A 21,933-nucleotide genomic window follows, 5' to 3' on the forward strand; every position below is an offset into this window, starting at 1 on the left:
AAGAGAGATAAAAAAGTTTTAGGACATTTGTATATGTTTACGAAGTGTTAATAAAGGTTCTTGAGAGAAATCTAGATGGCATCTCTCCACATGGCTTTTGAAAACGGACAGGATAGATGGATTGCTATGAGCAGGCTACGTCAGCACTAGCAGAGGCTTTTTCATTATTTACAGCGTCTAGACTCGCCTGTTATGTGGACTAACTGAAACGGCCAGATGGATTTGTGTTTACATCTTGGTTTTATAATAATACACATATACAAAGACTCTGGCCCTCTTCGGACAGTCTGTTTAATCTGAGGATAGCCTCAGTCCCTAAAAAAACACAATGACTGTACTGTAACGTTTTCTTTTCCAAATGCCGCTTCCATTAAGGTAGAACATGTTTAAATCCACACGCACTCCCAACATTAGCTGCCATGTTTAGTTGTAAGCTTTGAAATAATAACATTTTGGATATGTTACAGCAGTCCATTTAATTTCCCCTGGACACGCATATAATGTATGTCAACCATTTTCTATCACTCTGTCATTTTCTTGTGCTTTGCATTGTGTAGTAGTGTTTCATTTAGTTAAAGCTTTAGTTAAATATATACCTGTGGCGTCACAGTCAAAACTGGACACCCAGAACTGATTATGCATTTTTCATAATCTTAAAGACTTAGGCTTAACTGAAAATGAAATCTGTTTCTAAGACAAATACAAATAGTTAAGCAGTGCCTACGTACAACATTACTCTCAGGCACCTAAGCAAAATGTTTAAAGCTATTTATCTGACCAATCATACTCTGTATTATTGTTATTTGTATTTCATCTAATATTAGTCTTCTTTTTTTGATTATCAATTATTTTGCTTTCTATTTTATTTTGTACAACATTTTACATTAAAAAAGGCAAACTATGCTTTATGTATGTTTTAGTGACTCCTTTTTAAAATAAAAGGCATCAAACAATGTCATACCATGTTTATATATAATGCTAATATTTTCACAAATCATGTCACATATGCTGTTTTGCAACGGTTTTCAGCATATGTGTATCTCCTTCAGTCCTGTTGGAAAATCATCTTAGGTGGCTCCTTATGAAGCTACTTGAGAAAATGATCAGCTGCATCAAGGCAAAGCAATGGGGGTCTAATTTCTAAAAGAAGCTAAAGTAAAAGATAATTTAATTTGTTTACACTTTTTTGTCAATTTGTTGCATAGAACCATATGTTATTTCATAGCTAGGATGTCTTCACTGTTGTTCAGTAGCAGTAAAAATGAAGAAAACCAGAATGAGACGGTGTGTCCAAACTTTTTGGTGCTGTATATCTGCATACATGGGCTATCTGTGGTGCTCAGTGGATGCAAAACTTTGTGTGACTATCTTTATGTGCTTGGGAAATGGTGAAGTTCCACAAAGGGGTATGTTAATTACACAAGAGTCTTTGCTGTAACAAACCACCATAGACCTAAAATGATTACCACTACAGTCTGTTGGAAAAATAATAAGAAGAAAATGGTTAATGTTCATGGGCTTTGGACAAAATTCTCAGCTTGACGTCTGTTGCCTAGGAGCCCCTTTGACTGGGGCCCAAGAAATTGCTTGGTTTGCCTTGGCTCTAGTTTCGCCTCTACCAAAGGCCACAGGAAAGAGAGGTATGCTTTTGTGTCCTGATAGATAGGCTACACAGTTTGACTTTTATGTTAATTACAGAGGTAAATAATTCATCCAGGCCTGGAGGTCCAAATTAAAAGCGTCTTACATTAAAGATTGGCAGTCTACAGGGTGACTTGAGTGAGTGTCTTGTAATGCGGTCTGCACTTAGGCGAAGTAGGTTGTTGCACTAAACACCACATGCATTATGCTCAATCAAGAGAGGTGGTTAGAACTAGATTTACACAAAGATTCTGGATCATTCCTGAATTTTAGCTATCATACATCGAAAGACATTATAGAATCTCTATCTCTCCCTCTCTCTTAGAATTATAGTGAAAGATACAGAAGAATATATTCACAAATTGCTTAATTAATAATACACAGTTGAGCTATTTCTGAATCTTTAATTAATTATATACACAGTTTAGCTATTTCTGAATCTTTACTTTTTCTCCAGTGTATTTTATATATTTATCTACATATTATTATTGTTCTAGTTACCTAGTTTTGAATATATAATCGTATTATGCTCATTGTGTTTTGTTACCAATTGCATTCTACTGTTTTGTTGTTATATCTTTTAAATATGGTCAATTTTATACTAGACCCAAAACAGAGCTATGTAATGCGAAAAAAATATAAGGATTGAAACAGATGAGTAATCCATGTAGTTATGTTGCAATCTGATTCAAAAATTTTTGAATCAAAGCAACTTGGTCTTCATATGTTTTCTTTACATGCTATGTTTAAACACTACCTCAAAAACTTTAAAATGTTACTCCAGCCAAAATGAAAAACCTACCTGTTACTTCTGTTGTAAACATGTCTTCTTACCTCTTACAGTGGTGCCAGAGGAAGATTTTCAGTTTAAAGACAAGTAAATCCCTGATTTCTGATGGTGTAGCTACAAGCTCTTTGGTGTGGATATATTAGGGTGGTCTGTTTTATAATTTTTTTTAGGAAACCAGATAGCTAATATTACTGCTAGACAGCTGGACATCACATTGCCACTACATCAGTGGCTACACTAGCAGTTAGAGTTTCTTGATTGCATTTGTGGTTGTATTTGCGTAACGCATTCTGGTTATGGTCGTGATGGATGATAAAAATAAAGCGGAATTCTGAAACTGATGAGGCTGAGGGATGCAGAATACAGAATGCTGCATAACATGACAAACAATACAAAAGTTAGTTTTAGGCTTAAATGCCCCTTTAACCCCTTAAATGGCCAGGGCCCACCAGCAGGCCCAGAGTTTTATTACACACTTCTATAACCTAAGTATAGCTCAGCCAGTTTGCATTAAAAAGCCCCAGTAGTTACTAATTATAATAAGCCTTAGTACAGGCATGTCAAACTGGGGGCCTTCTGGGCCAAAGTGTTGCAGAGATTAGCATTTACCCTCATCTAACGCTCTGAATTCAGTTCATGAAGGCTTTGCTAAATAGCTGATGAGCTGAATCAGATGTGTTTAACGAGGCAGTGTGCTGAAGTCTACAGTGTCCGCAAAGCATGGAGCCTGACACATGTCTTAGTATGTACAAAGCCTGGGATTTTAGGTTAGAGGTTAGAGTTAATGGGAGGCTATTTCAACCTCAGTGGTTTTGTTTGACGATTTCTCTTCTACTCCGAGCAACCAATAAGGTGATAAGGTGAAAAGTGTAAACATGGTTGAGGCTGGGGGATACAGTGTTTGTGTCGGTCACTCAAGGAATAGAGGCAATGACCAGCCAAGATATGGCCAGAGTGAGAGAGAGGGAGAAGGACAAGGATTCCACCAGCCATTGTAGTGTGAGACAGACTGCAGATAGCCAGTCACATGTGACGTCTCTAAAGTGTCCACTGCCAAGTGCCACAACAGCAGTGCCCTCTTTTTGAAACCCCAGACTGTGTATTTAAACATGACCTGTCTGAGGTGATAACAGTTACTACAACAACATATGCAACCAAATCAGTGGGTAAGGCAGACCAAGTGAATTACACATTTCTGAAACACACTGAAATTCTGCCTTTAGAGATTACAAAGATAAGAGAGCCCTGAAGATACAGCAAGAGTTTCAGTGCAGAGAGCTACTGATCTGCAGAAATGACAACTGTAATAAATACAATATAATTACAAAGTATGACTTCTTCCGTTATGGATTTTTTTAACATGAATTACTCTAAGACAGAGTTGCCAACCCTCAAGGATTGATTGAGGACCTGTGGAATTATGAAAATTCATTGTGTCATATATTTAGTGAATTTAATTTTTAAAAACCATCATAGGAATAAAACTATAGCAAACTATATTGATGTGTGCATCTTTTCTTTGACAAGGTTTGTGCAACGAACAGAAAAACAACTCAACATGATTGCTTAGCCTAAGATTGGTTAACTTATGACTGGGTAGCCTGTAATTGGTTACCCTGTAATTGGTCAAAGATGGATGGATAAAATGGATGGATACAGAGGAATCATGAACCAGCTATTCAGAAGTCCCAAACAGAAAACAGGATATTCTGCAAAAAAAACACTCTCCACATGGTCGCCAGGAGTTGGAAAAGACTTGATGGCACTTAATAATAAATAACAATGATTCGTCAGTCTATGATGGATAAGCCTGTAATTAAAAAAAAACATATGATTGATTAGCCAGAGATTGGTTCACCTGTGATTAGCCTTTAATTGTTAAATTTATGATTGGTGTAATGTCAGAGGCATGTAGGTCAGGGCAGTTCAACACTTACAGTCCATACAAGCAGGTGTCAAAACACAGGCAGGCATTATCAGCGGCATATCCATATTCAAAAACCAGAAAGACAAGGCAAGGGTCATAACACAAGAACAAACTAACAAAGGAAAAATAGCTCAAAACTCAGGTAAGGAAACACAGAGACTTTGCAACAAGCAGGCAAAACAAAGTGGTATATATTTAGTCTTAATGACCTTAAAATAAGCTGCAGATGTGTGTGGTGAAGGATAGTCGATGGAGCCACAGAGGTTCGAAGTGGAGTCTACCCAGAGGAGGAGGATCTTGACAACAGGTTATTCTGTGATTGGGTGGTTAGCCTTTTGTTGCTTGTGATAGGTTATCTTGTGATTACTAAAATGTACTTGGTTGGCCAGTGATTGACTATCCTGTCTTTGGTTAGTCTGTAATTGGTTAGCCTATGTTTGGTTAGCCTGTGATGATTAGTCTGTGATTGGTTAGTCTGTGGTTGAGCCATCAAAAAAAAGATATTTCTATGCATTTAATGTAAAGTGCCAGATTAACACTTATACAGGTGGGAGTAGTAAAGCGTCTCCCAACCCTGATAAAAAAACTCAAGGATTGCTGTCAGATGGAGTCAGTAGCCCCACTATAGAATTGTATACTGTACAAAATAAATACAAGTTGGACATTTCATTCCAAAACCATCTGCATTAATTTGGGGTTTGTCCCTATTTGCAGCTATAACAGCCTCCACTGCTCTGAGAAACCACAATATTTTGGAGTGTGTCTGTGGGAATTTGTGCCCATTCAGTTGGCATTTGAGCATTTGTGAAGTCAGGCACTGGTGTTGGACAAGTAGGCCTGGCTTAAAATGTTCCAATTCATCCCAAAGATGTTCTGTGGGATGAGGTCAGGGCTCTGTGCAGGCCACTGGAGTTCCTCCACACCAAACTTGTCAAACCATGTGTTTATGGACCTCGCTTTGCACACAAACATTTCATGAACTGACTTGTGGCAAAGGTGGCATCCCACGATAGCATCATATTTAAAGTCACTGAGTCCTTCTGTATGACCAGTTTTTCTGCTTATGTCTGTTATTTTGTCTATGGAGGTTTCATGAATACATGTTGACCTCATACCTGTTAACACTGGGTGTGAAACACCTGAAGTCAATAATTAGGAAGAGTGTTCGCACACTTTTGGCCATATAGTGTTTCGCCCCCTTGGAGTTACAAGGTTCTATCTGCATTCTGAGCAGTTTTGAGATATTGAGCTTCAGAGATTTTGCATTCCAAGTAGCAAAACTGATATGTGGAACATTTTTCTGTCATAGATGAAAATGACAGACACCCTGAATGTATTCTAAAAGTATAATATTGAAATCCTATCAAATTTGTCTTTTTGGAACAGGTCAAATGCAGATAGAACCTTCTTATTGTAATAACTCACTTTCTGCTTGGAATTATAAGGTTCTGTCTGGCAAAACATGAGAAGAAGCAATCATTTTCAAGGAACACAAACAGTTTACTCATAATCTATTAGTGTTGTAACAGTGTGTACATGTATCAGAAACTTAAATTTAATGCTTTTTATGACATTTTATGATATTTATTTTTATTATTTATTCATTTTTAGGACCTTTGTATCTTGTTATCTCACATAATGTTAAGAAGTTACAGAATAAGAATATGTGAATAACACAATTTTGACAAAAATGTCAGATAGAACCTTGTAATTCCAAGGGGACGGTTTATCACAATGGCATAGCTAACTCTGATCTCCTATACTCCTACACTTTTAGTTCATTCCACTGTTATTTTTTTGTGTGTTGTCTCAATGTTTGCCTCTTTCTGAGGCCAGAGCAGATTATTCTGGACTAAACGATTATAAGAAATCTTGACGCATCAACATCAGTTTGAGTTGACTCTAAGGATTTAGACCAGAGGCTTCAACACACATATGTACCTATCCATACACACACACACGCACACACACACACACACACACATACCTTTGTTTTTCAACTTGTCCCTGTAGGTGGACCTTTTATTGGACAAGAACAGTTGTACAGTTGCATGAGGCATGACTGGCATGAAACTTCACAATGCAGGAGATGGAATTTCATGCCATTTACGTGAGGACATGCCTTATTGCCTTATTCAAGGGTACAGTGACAGAGTACAAAAGATTTTAGAAAATGCTGTAAATTGACCATTTGTTCTGATGTGCCATAAAGAGATTTGAATTATGTGATTATGACATTTTACCACTTTGCCAATGTCACAGCTCACTGCTCCCAGATTTCTTACATTGTTTATAAAGATTGCTGTGATTCCTCAGCTGTCAGATTCCCCCTCACTGACACAGTCTCTGAAGGATGAAAGAGAATCTGTTCCGCTATATGTCTACATGAAATAACTGTAAAACAAATCAATTAAGAGTACTTTTTATGCACCAATAGTAAACTATGAATGGATAACCTCTGAATGTTTTGTTCTGTATAGCAGATGCTAACATTGTCTCAAATTGATCCAAGTCACCACAAAGTATGTGTGCAGTGCATGAAGTATCCCCCTTGGGAAATCCACAACAATTTATGAATTGTGAGTTTAGAAGCTAGCCTTGTAATCGGATGCACTGTTTCATTACAGTAAAAACAAACACATATAGCTTCTTACTCATAATGGCTGCTGGACAAATGATACATTCAGGCCATGTTAGCAGATGAGCAGCAGCAATAAAATAACAATCAATTTAAAGTGTGTTGCTAATATTGCAATGTTAACTCCTCATGAGATTAGAGATTAGTATCGCGGACTTCTCCACATGGCCAGAGTGGTCTCCCTGTGCTGCTAACACAATGCACGTCATCCTAAAAACAAAAGGAGACATCTAAGCCCTTATTGTTGTCATGCCCTTAGGAGACAAACCAAATGAACATCACTGCCCACAGTGAACAACTGTAACATGGGCTGGAGCTGACACAGTGACGTGATAATTTTCCAACTTATCCCTAAGCAATTTCCTAAAGTCCCTGTGTCCTTAATTCCAAAGACAGATTACAATCTAAAGACACTAAGGATTATCAATACTGACACTGCTCCTCGCTGATATTTTTAAGTAAAATGCACATGCAAATCCTTGACCTTATTTTTTATCGTTGTTGTAATGCTCATTGGACAAAGCAGAGATTCCTAGTATTTGTTCATTTGGCAGTGCTCCAGAATTACTCTTTCTCTATCTCTTTCTCCATTCCGTGCTGATTTTAAAAGGTCCAGATTATCAAATCTGCAAGTACAATAGCGGAAATCAAGTTTAGTCAATGCAAATAATTTACTGTACCACAATTCCAGTCATGTATTTAATGAAAAAAGTCAGTGGTGAAGCATAGATTTACAGATTTATGTCTTGGACCTATGTAATTTAGGTCTTAGTAGGGACATTTTTTTCATCACTGGGCTGCTTAAATTTAATTTAAAATAGTCCTTAAAGTGGAATTCTACCAATTTCACATCAATTGAGATGTGAAGGTATCACACTGGTTGGTTGCAAAATGCTGCATAATAGAGAAACTCATTGATCTGGTTTCTTTACAATGGTAATAGCAAACAGCAGTCACAAAATCTATGAGGCAAATATATCCATTTTATTACTTGTCTAAAATAACCAGTGTACCTACACATCTTCTTTAGATGTAGTGTAGTTTTTAGATGTAGTGTTGATATCAGTACAATAGTGATACATCTGAAAAAATAAGTTTTCTTTGGGAACTATTTTGCCTTACAATGCCCTGCATGTACCTCTCTGCCATGAACCCGGTTTTTAAAAATGTTTTATATCAAAACCTAATCTCACAACTATTCTAAAACAATGGTCCAGATATTAGTCAGCGTATTGTAACGATTTCATGTAATAACTTTCTATAGAAGACATTAAACAACATTTCTGATTCTGTGACTTTCTATAGAATTGTAGGTCTAATTGCCATATAAGATTTTCTTTTTCTTTTTACCTGATTGTTCACCGTTCAAGTAAGAGTTGGGAGAATTTGGTTAGATGGCATTTCCTGCTGTATTGATGCCAAGGGAAAAATAAACATGTCACCTCTGTTACATGAAGCATATATATGTGGTCAAATCTTTGAAATCACTATGTATCTGTAAATCATTACAAAATGTCAAATGTCATTCAACTTCCATCTTTCATTATTTCTTAATATGTCATCTTCATTCTTTTTTTCCCCCCACGTATTTTATTACTCTGGTCTCCAGTGCCAAGCAGATGTAAACATGGCCTGTCACATTCCATGCCATTAAGCAGATCACGATGATCCCTGCCCTCAACACAGTGGACACAGAGGGGGGGGAGCGACAGGGAGGGAGAGAAAGAGCGCTGCTGCTGCTGATGATGAACTATTCATGCTCTTGATGCAAATGGCATTTAAATTAGGGGAAAACAGCGGCCCAGCGAGATACACATATACACTCTCAGCATGGGATTGCATATGTGCAGGCATGCATACTCGAATTAATTCACGGCTCGCTCACTTGATTGGCCATCAGTTCTGGCCACTGCCCCTCTCAGGCTGCATAATCAGTGCTCTGAGCGAATCAGGGGACACGACTTTGCAGGACAGAGACTCCATCGGTGGCTCATTTGCACTAATGCGGGAAAATAATGCGCTCACAGTTATTAAGTGAGGTTATTACAAAGGGGTTAAATGCAAATCGTGCTATGGGATGTGCGTGTGGGGGTATACGCTCCTACATCATGACCGCCTTCCACATAAACAACTAATTACTTCATCAATTTGTTCATCATATATTTTACTGACTTAAAATATTTTTTCTGTCAAAATAAGAGCATATAAGACATCAAAAGCGTATTGGATTACAGACTGTTTATGAGGTGTTGAGACAAAAGATTATAGATTTATAGATTCATTTATTTATGAAAAAAGATTTATTTATATTTTATTTGTTTATTTGTTTGTATTTTATTTAGATATTTTTATTTATATTTAATTTATTTCTTTTATAGATTTTTAACCACAAACTCCAACAAATTTGCTTTTTAACAGCTTTGTTTTGTGCTATGTAAGATCATGAAATGACAGAGGATAACCTCTCTGACAGATGGTTTGCCCTGTTATATAGGATTTATCTCACATGTTCTTAAACTCTTCAAAGTTGAGTAGGAGTGCCACCTAACGGGCTGCTACATTTCTACACTGCAAATTAAAGATGTCACAGTGCGACTTTTCTGTGCAAATAAATAAATCATTATATTGTGCTTTTATGGCTTGTCGTACAAATTTGCACTCAATCATACTGCAGTAACTGATAACATTTTAAATGATCGTGTTTATCATCATGTGATCATAAAATTGGACTGAGGGATTTAACAGGGGCAGAGACTGCGTTGTTTGTGCCAACCCATTTGGAGCTCATTCCAGATTATGCTTTTACAAGAGTGTGGACAGATTTGCTCCACTCCCAAGAGAGGTGTGCTAAAGCTGGATTATGTACTTGTTGGATGGCCACTTGATCAGACAGAAGTGGCCAACAGCTGTGGTCAGTTGTGATGAGATGTCATTCAACTTGACTATTCATTTGCTTTGCCATTTTGATAGTCTAAAATATCATTAATGATGACATGGAAAATCATCAAAAACATCATGTGCAACAAAAACAACAACAGTGAAAGTTTTCTATGAATAGATTTAGTAATTTAATAGTAGATTTGCAAAGATTCTGTTTGTATGTTATACAGAAGGAAAAGATTTCAAAGCAAACATTTCTTTTAAAAAATGAAGATGAAAGAAAGCCTATAAGCAATTTTTTGACAAAGGTGACTTTTAGATACCAACTTCTGCCCTCTGGAGGAACTAGCTAAAGGCCACAGTAGCAAAATGTCATCAGCTGAACTGAAATCCATGATTTCTTTGGTTGATAACCACTTTCCGTTATCGTTGATCTAACTACTAGCAACATTGGAACTAGACTTTTTATTACTATTTTGCCAATTTTTACTGATTTGTTTAGTAGATAGGTCTAAAGCTGATTGAACACTACTGGGCTGATGGATAGTTTCCTTGGCAGATGGCAGACCTTGACCTTTGGGAATCTGTGAAGCCCATGGCAGAGTTCAGATGATGTAAGAACATGCCCTCACTCAAAGTGACCGTTTCACACTGATCTCAGGGGCTCTTGTGCTTTTTGTTACTACTATTTACAATAACATGCCCCATATAACTGACATAGCACCGCTTTTCCAAAGGCTATAGTAAACCAATATGATTTAAACTGATCTAAACTAATTGTATTTTTAAATGTACAACCTGATGTGCTGAATTACAAGAAAGGCAACTGTTTAACCCTACATTAAGCATTAAGCTTTAGAAAACTATTGCACTGTGCTGTGTTTAGCTTTCTCTCTAACCTACTGGTAACTAGCAAAGATACTTTCTCTAGATAGACAGAGCACTTTTTGTAAGTCGCTCTGGATAAGAGCGTCTGCTGAATGCTGTAAATGTAAATGTAAAAAATATCTCTAAGAATTAGAGATTTCACTCTACATCTTTTTTCTTTTCCAATAGCAATACAGATAAAGAAATTTTGATTATCATTTGAGACTGATAGCAGTCTAATATTTTTGTCTTTTGAAAGTACTAAGCTTTAAAATGAGCTATTTTTAATTAAAGTACTTCACTTAAGATGAACATCTAATAGTAGGTGATCATGCCCAAACTTTTCAAACAGGAAGAAATACACAGCTAACAGCATCACATCATGCAATGTGAGTATGTGCTATTTCAGGCAAGATTGTGGCAGAATTTGAATAAGGTTCATTTCTTTTTCCCTGCAATATCAAATACAGCATTTCTTCTGACATCAGCCCAAAACTGATACCCAGTGTTGGTTGGTGTCATCTCTACTAAGACCTAAATGGAGAGGTCACATGCTATGACTCTGTTGTTGCTGTTCTTATCATTATTATTATTATATTATTATTATTAGCAGTAGTAGTAGTAGTAGTAGTAGTAGTAGTGGTGGTAGTAATAATAATAATGGAAATACATTTACATTTACAGCATTCAGCAGACATTCTTATCCAGAGCGACTTACAAAAAGTGCTTTGTTGTCTACCTAAAGAAAGTATCTTTGCTAGTTACAAATAGGTTAGAGAGAAAGCTAGTCATGAGCTCACATATTGCTAGAAACAAAAGCCCATGTTGATGCCTAAAGAAAAGAAACAGAGTTAAACATGTGCAAGGCAATACATTTCAATAAGTGCAGTACAATGCATTACAATAAAAACCTAACTTAGTGCTCACTTAAGTGCTGTAAAAAGAGATGTATCTTCAGTCTGCGTTTGAAGACTGCGAGAGACCGTGCTGTTCAGACAGCCAGTGGGAGTTCGATCTACCACCTGGGTGCCAGGACAGAGAAAAGTCTTGGTGCTCGTCTTCCACGCATCTTGAAGGATGGTGGATCAAGCTGAGCTGTACCTGAAGCTCGAAGGGCTCGAGGTACAGTTCGAGTTTTGACCATAGCCATTAGGTAGGCGGGGGCTGGTCGATTTTTGGCTTTGTAGGCAAGCATCGGGGTTTTAAATCTGATGTGTACAGCTACAGGAAGCCGGTGAAGGAAGTGCAGCAGTGGAGTGATGTGACTGAACTTAGGAAGAATCATAAATCATCTCTAACCAAATATATAATCTCTAACCAAAGATCAATTTAGAGATATGGATTTAAAGATGATCTGAAAATGGAGAAAAAAAATGTACAGTCTCACAATTATTGAGGAAGACCGTTGAAAAATTTTAAGGCCTGTAACACTGAGTACTCTTTCATCTATAGTGTATAATTTACACTTAATCTTTTTGTCTTGGGGGGCTAGATTTCAGTTTTTAAAATGTATTTTAATGTATTCAGAGTTTTCAAAGATGTATTCATGTTGTACCATACACAATTTTTTGTTCATAACACATTTTAAGCAAATGCATTTTACAATACAATATTATGAAAGAAAAATAAGAATTTAATAAGTAACACATACTATAAAAAAATGTTTGCTCCTTCACTGGGTGGTAACTTTCTGTTGGGCCAAATCAAACATCCTCATGGGCAGACTTTGGCCCATGGGCCACACTTTAGGCAGCCCTGTTCTAGAGGGATATACTTGAAAGAAATGGTTGCCAGAGGAACAGCGAGTGTGAATGGAGTACACACTTATATGAAACATTACACTACAAGCATACATAAAAACCTTACAGAATTATTTTGATGACCAGAGAACAGATTTCCCAATTGAATAAAGTCAGTCAGACAGTGTTGCCAAGGCAGTGTAGAGCGCTACCCCATACACAAATTACATCTATTGTTATATTTATATCTCCTCAGAAGAGATGAATCAGATGTCACTGAAGGTCATTTCCTTCCTTTGAATCCTCCAAACGCAAGCGACTGATTAGCTCCCATCTGCCTTATTGTTCTCTTCTGATGCTGCTACTATTGTTGTTGCAGCAGTTCTCGTTATTGTTCTGTGTTTGTCATTTCACTCTGACCCTGGAAAGCACCTAAGAGCTTTAGGTGTTCCTGTACTATCTCAGCGAAAGAATATTTATTTTATGGTTTATATAGAGATCATGTAGGATTGCTAGGCCATTAAAACATTGTTATGTTTGCATGTCATACAGCAATCTTATGTTCCTGTCAAACAACATTTCTATGTGTTAATTTATGCAAGGCTTTCAGAGATGAAAAGGCTTTATAAGAGGAGACAGCCCATTGTGTTTGATGCTGATATTCAGAGGTCCATATTGTGTGAGCCTAGTGGCAAGATGGTGATATTTTCTGCATTTAAGCCCATATTTTACACTCACAGTTTGCCAAGATTGTTGAAATTAAATCAGCATGTAATATAAATGAATGGTAAACACATCAATACATAAATGTTTATACGTATTATGCATATTTCATAAATGTGTAAATAAATAAATACATGTGAGGTATCGGCTCTTGAACTATCAAAGGAAATGTCACTACGAACTGACTGGATTGACTGTACACTGTAACTGTCATTAGAAGGAGAAACAGCTTCCTAATCATAAAGGCTTCAATGGCCTTAACACTGACCTTTCTTCAACCTCCATTTATTTGTTTTCATCACTGTTTTAATTTGTTGCTTTAATACTATTCTCAATCATTTCAAAACGCTGAGAAGAAAGTCCTTTGCACTGGAATGCCCCTGATTTTCAAAGACACATAAACGGTGACTCACAGCCCCCTATTTAAAAGCTGGCCTCAAGTCTAAAAGCATTTACTTGTTCAAGTTGTGTTAAAGGACTGGTTTAACCACAGCAAAAAAAGACATAAGAGAACCCACTGAGGCATTATGAATTTCTTGTTTTAACCATGACCTTGTGAACTTCAACACATCACCTGCTGCTAGTTAATAAAACTGGTAAACCAAAGAAAATAATGAGCTTTTATTGTATAAAATAATGAGCTGTAATCACACATCATACACTGTACATGTAAAAGTATCTAGACCCTCCTTTTAATTAGTGAATTCCGTTACTCTAAGGTGCACATTAGCTGAAGGTCATCATGCCCAATGCCAAACATTGACTAGGGGAGTATAAGCCCCCCACAACTGGGCTGGGGAGCAGTGAAAATCCGTTCTCTGGAGTGATGTAACTCTATCCAATAATTTTGAGAGCTGACGTGGAGTTTGTAATCCAGAATAAATCATCCAACATCAGTATCTGACCTCACTAAAGCTCTTGCGGCTGAATGCAATCAAATGCTCACAGGAATGTTCCAATGCCTAGAGGCCTTCCCAGAATAGTAGAGGCTAGTACTGCAGCAAAGGGGGGGGGCACACTTTCTTTTCATATCCCTGATCTCAGAGGAAATGCATGAGCAAGCTTTTAGACATGTAATTTATAATAGTGTATGTGTGACATCACTTCTGAGAAAAATAAACTGACAGTTCTCTTTACATCAAGGGCCTCCAACTACAAATCTGGAGCATGAAAGTACTGCACAAATTGGATTTTTCCTGCTTTAATACAACGTGTTGAGTTAATGAAGGACATTATAATAAAGACATTTGCTGAGATCGGTGCCAAACGGACATGATATTTTGAACTATTTTCATGTGAAGAAACTTGAGACGGAGGGGAATGTGATGGGGTGGAATTTTTCAGGCTAAACTGACTGTCACACTTAGTGTTATCAAGCTCATACCTTAAACTGAAAAAAAAACGGTGAATTACATGACTTTTATGTGGGTATTTCAACAAAAAAATCCAAAAAAGCTTTTGTGTGACAGGGATGAACGTTGTGCTTGACAGCCCTGTCAAGTATGGAGAAACAACAAGTTATCAATGTTGAACAAAAGCAAACTTCAAACTAGCTCTTGAACTCAGCTCTTCTGAAGACTTAAAGGGGAATTTTACCAATAAATAAAAAATCCATATAATTATTTTGTTAATATGTCAACAACATCATTCAGTGGTTTCATGTGAAATGCTTAGCTCTAGAAAAACTTACCAAATCAGAATTGTCCACAGTGGTAGTGGTAGGAACCAGATGTCTGAGGAGGTTAATCCCTCTAAAAACTCAGAAAGTTATGTGAAATTGTTACATGTATGTTGTCTGATGCCTTAGACATTGATTTATGATAGTTTAAAATTTTGGACTAATTTTGGACTAATTTTGGACTAAATTTTGGGTTTTGGACTAAAATTTATTTTAAAGCACATTCATGGTGGGGATGTACATGTAAGGCATTGTGAGGCAAAAGAAAATATAGTTTTTTCAGATTTACCACAATTGTACCATTCTCAACATGTATCATTGGTTCATCGGTCATTTTGGATAGTAAATAAAGTAGCTACATTTGCATTGTTGTCATCATAAGCCCTTATTCCTATCACCACTGTAAAGAAATCTGAGATGGTGAGTTTCTCTACACGATTTCACATTAAACTACTCTGAACGACTTTGTTCACACCTTAACGATTGAATTGTGCAGATGTTTTGAAAAATCGGTGGTACCTCAATGAATTTTTACAGGGACATGTAAAAAACATATTTATATGGTTAGTTTCTTGATCAAGGATTATGTCTAGTACTGGACTACATTTTTCTTTCGATTAAAATTCGCCATTCAGAACACTGTTTAGTCCAGCACTTGGATTAATCCCTGTCCCAGAAGCTGACTCATAATATTGGCAACTATATTGGATGCTGTCATGCGTCCCACAGACGCAAGATGGCGCCACCTCCTTCACATAAAGAGCACACAAACAACAAATGCGCAGAAAAGCACTTTGCAGCTTAATTTCAATCAGCGAGCGCGATAATAATTGATCCTAAATAATCAGTATGTATAGCTCAACGTGAAACATCCTTAATGTGAAGGAAACTGTATGACAACAAACTATATACAATAACTAACTCATTACTGTAGTTTTCCTCAGCACTACTGAGGCTCTACGTTGTTCTTTTCCCACATCATATAGAAAATATTTATGAGTCGTTCACGAAACAGCCTCAAACTCCGAACATTAACATTTTAGTGTCATAATTACGCAGAAAAATAATGCACACAATTTAGTAGGTTATTAGAGCTCTACGTGGTACAAACAAATTAAACGATTAATATTTTCTATTATATTTCTAGTATGTTTTGGCATTTTTATCTCAATTCTCATTACTTGAGTGGACAAAATACTTTGTAATACTGTTGAACTTCTTTAATATTTTCAGGTATTTCTATCAATCTCTATATATATTGCAAGTGCTTTTTAACTAGAAAAAGAGGTGTAACTAACGGTGTCCTGGCCGTAAACGGTTAACAGACTGTTTCCATCCCAAATCCGCGCCCATCATGAGCCTCGGACACCATTACGTCAGCGCCGAAACACCGAACTAAACAAGCCGTTTTCACACATGCGTGAGCCTCTAGCAGGGAGGGCGAGTCTGCTCAGTCTGAACAGACCTGCGACACAGGAGCCTGTCCTTCGAGTGGAGCTGACTCTTTTTAACACTGCCTTCACTGTCGTGCTCTAAATAAAACCCTCTCGGTCCGGTCCGGTCCGGGACGCATCGCGCATTGACGAGACCTCCGCGACGAGCATGTCCGCGAAGCCCAGCGAGGAGCCAGGTTCAGAGGGCGGGTGGTACGGAGACGGTTTCGAGAAGATGGATCGGTTTGGGAACGCCGCGGCCCGGTTTGACGACTCGGAGGATGGGCGGCAGCTGCGAGACGAGCCGAGTGAAGACGGGCAGCTCTTCAGCCATGCCGAGAGCGACCGGCAACCGCTCCCTGTTGTCATGGAAACTGCATCTACAGGTCATTTGGCTAACAGGCTAAGTTCTGTTACTCTTTTACACGCTGGCTGGTTTAGGCTCTGTAACTCTTCAAACACCAGGTGACATTACTCCTTTAGCTGGCTAGCTGCTGTATTTACTAAACAACGTCCCACTACAGCAGTTCTGTTGGACTGTTCTGTAACGCTAGTTAGCTTGCTAACTTTACCCTTCGTCTTCGTCTTAGGCCCTTGGATGGAAAAGCATTAGCACGGTAGCTCGCTAACTGTGAACTATTTTAGAGGATTCTGTTCGTCGTCATAGCTCGGCTGTAATTTTGGTAAACTGGTAGGCATGTTCTGTCCTGTGAAAGTATAAGTTAGTTGCCAGTTTAGTTCATGTTCGAGCCTGTTAGAGCCGAACTATTTAGCCAAGGATTCATGCCTGCTAGTCTGCAGGTCCGACTGTCAGCTGATGCTGTTTTGAGTAATTACCACAGTTTAGGTGCTACGAGGTTAACGTTAGCCTTCGTTTAGCCTGCAGTGCAAAGTCTGCATCAGCCCGGTACATTTAAGCAACGTTTAAGCATAAACGCCTCTCAGTCGAATTCTTTAAACTACAAAGCTGTTAATTTCTGAATTTTGTGTGTCTTTAGCTTTTTCTTAACTGTTTTTTTTTGACCTAAGAATTCAATAAGAGGATAGTGCTTCATTCTGTCCTGTCCTGTCAGGAAGGGAATGGCGGTCGGATCATGTTTCAGCCTTTCCACCTGCGTTTTGTCCGCCTTGTTCTCTTTTACATTCAGTCACAGACATATCGGGGAATAACAATCCCTAGACACCTGCTCCAGTGCTTGATAGTTTGTTACGATTTTGAAAGATGTTTTAAAATGTGTGATATGTGAGGACTTAGCACCCCATTTTGTCTATTTTTGTGCGATTAGCTATAATGACTATGTTAATTAAGTTTTATAACAATTTACAGATATTAAAACTGTTGTATCTCCTTATTAACAAGCAAGATAGTGGTTCAGAATCACTGAATCATCCTGCTGCCACTGATGGATTTTCTCAAGCATAAAAGTCACAAAGTTATTACTCACAATCCTTGTAGTCCTAATACATAGGCCACTGTGTCCTGCCAAGACACTTCACCATCTGCTTGTCTGCTGCTCCATGCTCTCAGCCCTGCTGAGCTACTACATATATTTCTTACAGAGGGAGGCTAATGGAAAACAAACCTCCATAGATCTGAAAATATGATTTGCTTGCTTCTTGTCCTCCAAGACAGATACTGATGATGACTTTTTTTCACTTAATCACATCCTACATCATAATTTATCAGCATGTTCTTTATTTGCCAACCATTGCTATAAAGGAATATTCACTGTTTTTCTGAAGTTACATTATTAGGCTACATGCAGATTGGCCCATATTAGTTGCAGGTTATTACACCCTCAATATCAGGCCCTTTATGAGGTCAATCAAGTGTGTTTTAACAAGAAAAAAAGCTATATAGTGTTGTGGTCAGCACTAGAAGTGAGGCTGTTTTTAAGAAAGTCAGCTCACGTCCTAAGAGATGCTGTGCCATTGCTATTACAAGCTGTTACAAAAAAGTTAAATTACATGTACACCCAAAACTAAAATTCTAACTTTATATTGACTAAATACAATCCAAATGAAATATGGTAAGACATTAGTGAGTGCTCAGAAAAATCCTATGCTGAAGCTAGCCAGTGCCATTTAGCTCATTGCCTGAAGGACCGTCATATCTAGACTTGACATTAGAACATTCCAGCCGCCATAGCCATAACTGTGACTCTGTGTTGTTTCTGGTGCTGTCTATGTGCAGTCGGTTAAATGCATGAGTGCTGTTTCATAAGATTACATCGTAGTCTTGACTGCATGGGTTTGTCTGATGTGACCATGTGTGACTGAAATGGACCAATCCTGATGTTTTAATGTGAGAACTCATTTCTGCCCCCCTTAGTCTCTTTCGGTTGGTTTTAACAGACACAGATAAGCGTAAACCTGGATTTGGACTAGTTGGACTAGTTTTAAAACACAGTGTTGACATTGGGGTTGTCATTGAAAATCCCAGGTTAGTCATACCCCACCACTGAAACTGATCACAGTGTTTGGCTCTTTACTGAACCATGACGATTTGTAACTTGCTGACCTGACGTTTTGTTTGGCTATTAAAGCATTTTCTCCATCTGTAAATAAGCCTACATCTCCTGTTAAAAAAACGAGATAAAATATTTCCTGTTTCTCTTTTTGTGGACTTGTATTCAAGAGAATAACACTTTACAGCATTCTGTGTAGTTTTTTGACTTTACTACATAATGATCAATACTTTTGACTGAGATATTTTTATTTTATGATAGTGCATTGAGAATTATTCCTAGACCACATTTTATTTTTCAGTAACATGCACAGTCATGTTACTGAAAAATAAATAAAGCTGCTGTGTAATATTAACTTGTAATCTCAGAGACAATCTAAGCAGTCTAACCTCATCTTTGAGGACTGATTCAATTGAACAGGAAACTGATGAGCCTATTGGAAATGCGGGCATGTTCACTCACTTTGGCTACATCTCACTATATTGTACATTTTTTATCTGTTCAACATATACTAATGCACAAAGTGAGCACAGACATAAAAGCTTAGCTGAAATGAAAAAGAATAGAAAAATAGCCCATTCTCCCAGTGCGGGAAGGGTTATGTAATGCTCTTTCAAGTTGGGGTCTTACATGAAAATGGCTGTACCCTAAGTGAACTGTTTGTGCTGAGCCACTGTAAGACCTCTATAAAGCTCAGTTTACACCACAAGCAGAAGAAGCTGTGCTTCAGCACCATTTTTAAATGCCTCCGATCAGCACAGATATTAATCAATAGCTTAGTATACTTAAAGCATTTTGGCTGTAGCCTCAATCATAATGTTTTCTCTCTGCCTGTAGTCTTTTTTTTACCCATGCCGGTGCTGTGCTTATATGTATTCCCATAAAGACCAGACTTAATGTGTTATTGGCATTTCATAGCATTTAATCGACTCACATGGCCATTATGATTATTATTTATGCTATAGAGGTTTTTTTTACTTACCGACTCAGATTTCTTTACAGTGGTGGTGATAGGAGCCAGGGGCCGGTTTCACGAAATTGTCTTAAGAAAGAAAATCTTCTTAAATGTGTGTTTTTTCTTAACTTCATTCTTAAGAAAAAAGTTATTAGACATTGTTATTCTTCAAATAACATTTTAAGAATGATCTTATTTTCTTTTCTTAACTATTTTCTTAAGAATAATTCTAAGAACAAGTGATTTTCTTAAATATTATGTTCTTAAATGTTTTCTTACCCTTCCTATTGCCTCACACTTGGGTCAGGCTGTAAGAGTTGATAAGGTGAGCATCTAAATTTATCATGGACACTGTGTCGGCTGCTGCTGCCCATCCCCATAATTATTTTATTTTCTAATGAGGATTTTTTTGCTGTTGGCTGTTTCTTCCACCATCACCTCTAGTTTTTGTTTGCTATTTAGTTTTAAACGCTTAAACTACATAACAGAAATAACTGTTAATACAAGTTCAGAATGTATCTCATGTCGTTTATGGTACATGGTAAATGTAACATAGCATACATAAGACAACAATAAAGATTTTCTTAAGAAAATCTTAAGAAAATGATTAATATTATCTTCAGAGAATATTTGAGAACTTCTTAAGTTTTTTTTTTCGAAAATTGCATTTAAGAACATTCTGAACATGGACGTCTTAGTGTTTGTCTTAAGAACCTTCGCAAGTTTTTTCTTAAGAAAGCTTTCGTAAATCCGGCCCCAGGGGTCACAATGTAGGAGTGTCACAGTATGCATTTTAATATTCTTTTTTTTCAGTACAGGGAGCGATGCACACTGTGAATCAAATACAGTTAGATTTCATGCTGTAAGAATGGTTTCTATAGTTCTATTTAATACACCTCTCTGCCATTAATGAAGAAATATATTTGAGGTCAAAACCTCAAAATTATCATAAATGAATGCCCTGGGCATCAAGCAGCATATTCATAACCAATTAATGCAGTAACTTTCTGTGAGCTTCTAGAGACTTTAAACTGTTCAGGAGTCTTGCTCCTATCACCACAACTGGAATTTCTGCTTTAGGTACTCACAGTGTCCATATGCTCACGAAAGTGGGCTATATTGTAATGTGATGTAAATTATCACAATAACAATAAATATTATATTATTATATGTATTTCATATCAAAAAGGAGCAATATCTATTAAAATACAGTCATAGTCAAGGTATATTTCTATATTGGCACTGCAGGAAAATGCTCTTCAGAAAGCACTTGTTCTGAAATGGGTGAAAAAGATAGTGTGGCAGTAATTCTGAGGGTCAAGTTAAATTCATTTAACATTGTTTTGAAATGGCACAAAAGTGCTGTGTTTTGAATAAGTCAGTCAGTGGTGTTAGTGAGCATATATAACTCATGCATTACTGAATGTCTGTGAAATTGAATTGAATATCATTCCGCATGAAAAAGAAAAAAAAGCTCTTTGAGTACAGCATAAATGATGCTTAGGGCATTTCAAACTCGCATTTACTAGGCTACATGAATATACTGAGTACTTTAATATCATGATAAAATTCTTTCTGTCACTAACACCTCATTTGCCCAAATGTCCTATTTCATAACTGTATTAATCAGCTCTCAGATTTGTAGTGTAGTTGCTGAGTGAAGAGTACAGCTAATTAGCTGTACATCTTATTCTTAGGCCCAATCCCATTTCTTATTTTTACCCTTACCCCTTGTTTTCAAGTGTCACCTTGCCCATTGGTACTGAGTTACAAGGGGTAGCGATTGAAAACAACCCTCAAACAAAAAAGAACATTACTCTGTGTAACAGGCTACTAGCGGTGCTCTGTAGGCAACCCGGCTGGACTGCAGTGATAGCAGAGGAGCGGTAAAATTCGGCAACCTCATTGCTGAGCTTCGGTAAAATTTATGGCATTATGTGCCTTCAAAGAGGGGCGGGATGTGACAATTGTATATTATCACCCACCAATCATTCTTTAGTGATATGAAGCTGAAGTCAGCCATTCGCTAGCTTCTTGTTTGAATTTTCACATTCCATCTTCAGCATTGTGGTAGTTCTGACGCCTGAGGTGCCAGAATGTAACTGTTCCACCATTTAAGGTGGAACGGGAAATTTAGCTAGCTAGCTATGGAAACAACATTTTTTATGCTTGTTATGAAGAAAAGGACTTTAAA

At 37.3% G+C, this 21,933-nt stretch overlaps 1 protein-coding gene across 1 annotated transcript in view; it reads left to right on the forward strand.

Moving 5' to 3' along the window:
* The first annotated feature begins 16,247 nt into the window (after nucleotides 1-16,247).
* The window catches only part of rtn1b (reticulon 1b), a 57,878-nt gene continuing 52,192 nt past the window's right edge, over nucleotides 16,248-21,933 (forward strand). The window contains exon 1 of the mRNA XM_036581704.1: nucleotides 16,248-16,702. Within this exon, the coding sequence (XP_036437597.1) occupies nucleotides 16,486-16,702 (217 nt within the window). The 5' untranslated portion in view covers nucleotides 16,248-16,485. The remainder of the gene's footprint in view (nucleotides 16,703-21,933) is intronic.

This window comes from Colossoma macropomum, unplaced genomic scaffold (genome assembly GCF_904425465.1).
Source record: "Colossoma macropomum unplaced genomic scaffold, Colossoma_macropomum, whole genome shotgun sequence".
NCBI classification, from domain to species: domain Eukaryota; kingdom Metazoa; phylum Chordata; class Actinopteri; order Characiformes; family Serrasalmidae; genus Colossoma; species Colossoma macropomum.